The sequence below is a fragment of the Oreochromis aureus genome, linkage group 3 (genome assembly GCF_013358895.1).
Source record: "Oreochromis aureus strain Israel breed Guangdong linkage group 3, ZZ_aureus, whole genome shotgun sequence".
Lineage (NCBI taxonomy): Eukaryota > Metazoa > Chordata > Actinopteri > Cichliformes > Cichlidae > Oreochromis > Oreochromis aureus.
Window position 1 is genome coordinate 121,303,399 of NC_052944.1, and position 6,555 is coordinate 121,309,953.

Consider the following 6,555-nt stretch of genomic DNA (forward strand, 5'->3'; position numbering starts at 1 on the left):
CAATAACAATATTATGTCATATCCATATCATGGCAGACAACATATGCTCAAGTGTTGGGTTTTCTTAGTTATATTTTGTAGGGTCTTAAACCTACAATGTGAAGTGCCTTGGCATTCATTTTGTTGGCACCATACAAATAAACTGAATTGTAATGAATATAATATCAAGCCCCACACTTCTGCCTTTATACACACTTTGTCCAAAATACTGGCTCACACCACCAAATCAATGCACAAAGCAGGGTCCACAAGGGCATGGATGAGCGTGTGTGCTGTGAAGGAACTTGACTGACCTGCACTGAACCCTGATCTTGCTTTGTGGAGTTCATTGATTTGTAGGGTGAGCCAATACATGTGACAATTAAAGTGTAAGTAGCTGAAATAATTTTTAACAAACGGGTAAAAGAAGGAAAAAAAAATCAAAACTGTTGCACTCAATAAACCTATTGGACAGAGACAGCGTCTTGCAAGATGGCGAGAGAGCTTGTCTTCATTGTTGTTCGTCTTGTGTAAATGTCCAGAAAGCATGGGCCATGGATCATCTGTGGAGACACAGGTAACAACACATTGGTCACTTAAATTATACAACAAATTCACTAAAAATGGCAGAAACAGTTACCTAATTTGAAGTTCTCCACTCAAATTCAGTAAGCCGCTGGAGGAAAGTTGTGACATGAGGGTTAATGTGAACAACCTTTCGCTTCACAGTGGTCCCAGTCTTTCTGCTTGTCCCAACCTTGGAGGTACATTTTGTTCCCTCTTCAGGGTTTATCCTTACAACAAACCTTAAAACATGCCATAATAAGTAGTAACATACAGTAACATTGAGTTGTGATTTGAAATAATGAGCTACTTGGGGATAATTAATTCATCATCTATCACTATTAGCTAACTGTTCAAACATACCTCTGAATTAGTTCCAGTGTTGCACACACTGACTCCTGGTATTCCAGGTTCAATACATAGAATGAACCAAAGAAGGCTGACATTGCATCAGCAAAGGTGTTCTCTTTGTCCAGCTCAACAATTACACGTCCCTCTGCACTCACCATCCAGCAGGTGGCGGTCATTGAACTTTGTCCTTAAATGTATAGGGGCAACATGTTGTCATTATGCAACATAAAATAATTTCAATACTTCACTTCTTCACACTGTCTAGATAGTCATAAAGCAAATAGCTACGTATGGTTAATTATTAATGGCCTTATGTACATAAGTCCGTTTTAACATATTATAATTGTACATAATTTGGAATTATTCTGCACATTAAACACACCTAACAAAGAGTCAGCCCAGTTAAATTACCAGAGATGAATCAACTGTATGGTTATTTTGGAGTTTATAGTTTGTGCTGCTGTTAAACTTTACAGTATTGACTTCAGTATATCTGCTGTTGGTGTAGCTAGACTACCATGTTGATCACTAATATGTAATGTGAAATTTGATATCGTTACCTTGCTGGGTTCACTGAGACACATGTCCAACAACCTTGGTTTATAAAGGAAGTTACTGAAATTTGAGGTAACAAAACAGAGACTGGATACCTGTGTCCACGAAAAGCTCCTGTGCCAAACAGAAATTTTAATATGGTCTAATCAGCTCTATTTCATAAATGACTTCTTACCAAGCATAATCAACCTTGGGGTGCTTGGCAGGTTGCTCTCTGCTTCAAGGGACATCCTGGTAGATGTTTCCCGTTTCAGAAAAAGGACCAAGACATTTTATGTAACAAAAACAAAAACAGGACAGCAAGCAACAGCATTAAACATAGAGCTGTATGAAAGAAGCTTACATCTGCTAAGACAAAGAGGGAGTCTTTATCTTCCTTGTAATACTTCATCATGAGAAGTATGGCTGCTGTGCCAACCTTGTTGTTGGTCAAAACTCCCTCACTTTCTATCTGCTGGATGAGTGTCCTTATACCAAGGTTCCATTTGAGCTTCTGGCTGGAGAAATAGTTAATAATCCTTCTGCCTTTGGTTATGAGGGCCTGACCTAAGCGCTCACTGATATAGATGCCTGTGAGTTTGTAAAAGTGGTTCGAAAGACCCTTCAGAGTAAACAAGAATGGCCACTGCTCCTGAATTTCAGCTACTGAAAGTGAGGGACAACTGTTGATAAGCTGCCGCTGAGAAATATATGTGAGGCACATGATGTCATCCACATCAGGTCTCTCCACAGCTCCAGGTCCTTCTGAATTAAAAATTCTTAACATGATGTGTTTCTTTTCCTCTAAAGAAGCTGGCGTTTCCCTCTCAGGAAGTTCAACTGGCTGCCAATTTATACAACCATAGCTATCCACAAGGCATCTAACTATTTTAGGTGGGGTTGCATTACTGTTGGGACTGCAGTCTTCCTCATTCCTGGTTCTCTTTGTTTGACGAAGTCTGTGTGTTGTATTATCTTGATTAACATGTTCAACTCTAGATTTGATGCTTCTTGGTAGTGAATAATGTCCACAACCCAGTCTTTCTCCCTTTTCAGTAAAATCTGCAAATGTTTGAGGGTATCTGTTTACAATGATCTTAGCAACCTCTTCACAAGATGCACGTTTAGGGTTTCTGTGATTCCTAGGCATATGTGAATGAAGGGCAGAAAATGTTCTGAAAAGTGACAGTTCTCAGTTCCACAAGAAAACCTAAAGTTAGCTACATGTTTGTGGCTTTTAACATGCAAACTGAACAATATAAAAATCCGTGCACTAAGCCACAAAATTTAGAAATACACATAGTTGCAAAAAGTTCAGTGACCAATTACCTTTCCTGAATGACATATGCAATGCAAAAAAATAAGAGTATTGTCAATAGGGACCAATTCCCAGTTTTTACATGATCAAAATTATTCACAAAAGGCTTCAATAAAACAGAAACTGTGTGCCAACAAGAGAGCAGTGCACAAAAATGAAAAGATATTTGAGCTCGATGCTTTAATGGGTTTAACATGACTTAGTCAGCACTCCGCACCGTACAGGTAGTACAAGCACACCTGAAAGCACTGACCAGCTAACAGCTTTAAGCATTTGGGCGCAACCTGAGTAGTTCACCGATTCACCTGTTGCAAACGTCCAAGCTTCTATCAAGTCTGATGAATAGGCCACTAAATCATTCAGGTTCACCTTGCAGTTTATGACTCCATGTAACACAGTGTTCATCAGTCGTTGGAATGTGGCGGGAGCATTTCTTAACCCGAACGGCATGACGGTGTATTGCAAAAAATGATCGGGTGTAACAAAGGCACTGATTTCTGATGCGCGTTTGGTTAATGGGACTAGCCTGTATCCTTTTAGGAGGTCAAGTTTGGTCACAAAGTTTGCCGAGCCCACACGATCGACCAGGTCATCCATGCGTGGGAGTGGAAAAGAGTCTGGTTTTGTAGCAGCATTTACCTTTCGGTAATCGTTACAGAAACGGGAGGTTTGATCGGGTTTTGGAACGAGCAATGATGGTGAGCTCCAAGAACTATTACTGGGAAGGGCAAAACCATGGTCAAGAAGATACTGGACTTCTTGCTGCATCATGGCACGCTTAGTGGGATTTACTCTGTAGGCATGTTGCTTTATTGGTTTGTGATCACCCACGTCAATATCATGACTTAGCACGTGCGTTTGAGTGGGGATATCACCAAAAAGAGTTGGGTAATGGTTAATGAGCTCACGGACATCAGATTTGGCAGCATCAGATAGATGTGCTAAATAGACATCCAAGTCAGCCAAAATTTCAGAGTTCCTCAGACGTGCACCGGACACAGAGCTGTGCCTGTCATCCAACCCATCATTGCAGGGACTATATAAGGGTTGAGAGACGGACACTGACACAATAGGTGATACAGCAGGCGACAGACCAGAGCGTTCACGGCCAACATACTCCTTCAGCATGTTGATGTGACAGACGCGACTTTTCTTCTTACGGTCAGGGGTTAACACGACGTAATCGGTTTCACTCAGTTTGCGCTCAACGACATACGGACCTGAAAACTTTGCCTGCAGGAGAGAACCAACGACAGGCAAGAAAACCAACACGCGATCACCTGACTGGAACATCCGTGCTACAGACTTTCTATCAAAATGGGTTTTCATTCTGACCTGAGCCTTTGCTTAAAAAAAAAAAAAACTAAATCAGCTGGACTGAAACCCAAAGACTCCTGGCATGTCTCCCTGACGGCGAACAACAGTAGTGGCAACCCCTCATCCCACTTACGGCCTGACTCAGTGCAAAATTTGCGAGGTGGACACCCCTTTGTGTGTCAACACAAACTCATCAGCCTGTACAGCAGCAGCGGCAACAGTTGTAACCTTCTGTTCGTTTAAGTAGGTTACCACTTTCTAGGAGTTGGCTTTTGAACTCTTCCAACAACACCAAATCATACTGTCATATTTCGGCTGTGTGCAGGCAGGAGAGGGACCCAAACGCAAAACTCACCGCACAGGAATTAAACTCAAAAAGCTGCTTTATTGCAGAATGGCAAGAAAAATATAACTAAACTGGGACATGGATAACTAACACACAGGGAAACACAGCCATGAGGGGAGACTACAACACTGACAAAGAGAAACACAGGGCTTAAATACACAGAGGGGTAACGAGGGAATGAGACACAGAAGGAGAGCACAGCTGGAAGTAATCAGGCTGGACGAGACAAGGGAAGCAAAACTAGAAACACTGACATGAGACACGGACCTTCAAAGTAAAACAGGAAACACACTGACTGAACTCTAGACATGTCAACTTAACAGCAACTGGGAAGACAGAACATAGGAACCTGAAACATGGTACAAAAAGGTCACAGTAGACACAACATGGAACACAGGGAAGCCATATTACAAAGCCAAAGAACTAAACCTATGATAACCATAACTGAAACCTAGGGAAACAAGAAACAGTACAACAAAGGACTCAAAACATAAACCATAATATAAAAACACAAGATCTCTTCAAAATAAAATAGGAAACATAATGAGACGCAGACATGACAACCAGAACTTGACAACGTAAGACACAGACATGAAACACATGAAGAGCAGGGGAGACTTAACAGGGGTTGGAAGACACAAGGGGAATCTAATAACAAAGAACTAGAAAAACTCATGAGCTTAATCATAAAAACATCCAAATAAACTAAACTCAAAACACTGGGTCATAAGACCCAGGACCGTGACACATACAAGTCATCTAAGGGTTTTACTTTTGTAGCGTGACACCATTTATCGAACAGAGTTTTCTTTTCTCTGGCAAACTCCACATAAGTCTGGGTGGCAGATTTTTTCACATTCCTAAATCTTTGCCTATAAGCCTCTGGCACAAGCTCGTATGCACGCAGGACAGCAGCTTTCACAACGTCATAGTCCAAACCTTCCTCAAGTGAAAGAGCTGTGCATACCTCTTGAGCTTTCCCCACCAAGTTGCACTGAAGTAAAGAGACCATACATTCTTTGGCCAGTGTAGTGCACCTGCAATGCGCTCAAACACTGTGAAATAAGAGTATACCTCAGTTTCTCTAAATGCTGGGACTAGTTTGATGTGCCTACTTACATCAAAGCTGGCTGCGGGGATGGTGACTGCGGGGCTGACCGAGGTGTAGGAGGACTGGCAGATACAGAGGCTCCCCTCTCTATCTCCAGAGCCCTCACCCTTAAGTGCATAGCTTCCACCTCCAACTGCTGCTTTTTTAACTCCACCTCCTTTATGCGCAGCGTTAACTGCAGCTCTTCCGCAGAAGGGCCAGGTTGAGGAGGGAGATTTTTCAGTGGGGCAGGAATACCAGCAACAGCTCCCAGCTCGACTCCCTCTGTAGGACCTGGCTTACCAAACAACCCCCTTTCATGCAGTTCAATACACAGGAGCTCTTTAAGCTCCTTTTTCTTTGCATTCAGTGGCACAGTCACATCAAAGAAATTGGCAATAAGAATGAGGTCGTCCTTTTTACATCTGTCCAACTTTTCTTCAGTTGGGCCTAAAGTGAAATCCTCCAATTTAAATTCCATAGTAACACACACCCTCCCACACAAGAAAAAACTGCCAACCAGAAAAGTAGAGCTAACCAAGAACACAGGTAACCCACCATTTACAACGGCAATGAACAAAGTATACAGAGCGAAAGAGCCCACTCTCCAAGTCAACCCAACGAGAAAAAAAAAAGGATGGACGAGTCCCCAATTTATGTTATGTTCTTAGTCTAGGCGAGTATTGAACGCAACAAGAAGTTGGCCCACTCACACACCACCCAAGCAAGAACACAAACAACAATATCTTTTTAAAGTGCTAAGCAGCCATTAATTTGCTTCAGCAGTGAGCAGTGCCAAAAATAAAAAACAAAACTCCCTAATGGTCCCTACGCTTTCCTACACAAAATGAAAACCAAACAAAAGACTGTCATCCGGTTATTAAGTACTGGAGGTGATCAACCAATATCCAATCCCAGGACAGGAAGAGACTCCACCCAGCTACTCAGCAGGCACGCCCAGGTGTCCACCTCCTAAGAGAGAAAGGGAAAAAACCCACAGCCATCCTCTGGTGGGAGGAGTCACACATAAAACAAACACTGCCAACATTAGATCAT

General features: G+C 42.2%; 1 protein-coding gene across 1 annotated transcript; it reads right to left on the reverse strand.

Moving 5' to 3' along the window:
- Positions 1-207: 207 nt before the first annotated feature.
- On the reverse strand, positions 208-5,980 carry LOC120435199. Its single transcript, XM_039604287.1, has 8 exons — positions 5,529-5,980; positions 5,377-5,446; positions 3,813-3,979; positions 1,795-2,570; positions 1,625-1,696; positions 907-1,081; positions 620-785; positions 208-542 (listed from the first exon to the last, which is right to left on the reverse strand). Exons 1-7 carry the CDS (start codon positions 5,978-5,980, stop codon positions 620-622), a joined length of 1,878 nt encoding a protein of 625 aa, XP_039460221.1. The 3' UTR covers positions 208-542.
- Between the last annotated feature and the right edge of the window lie 575 nt (positions 5,981-6,555).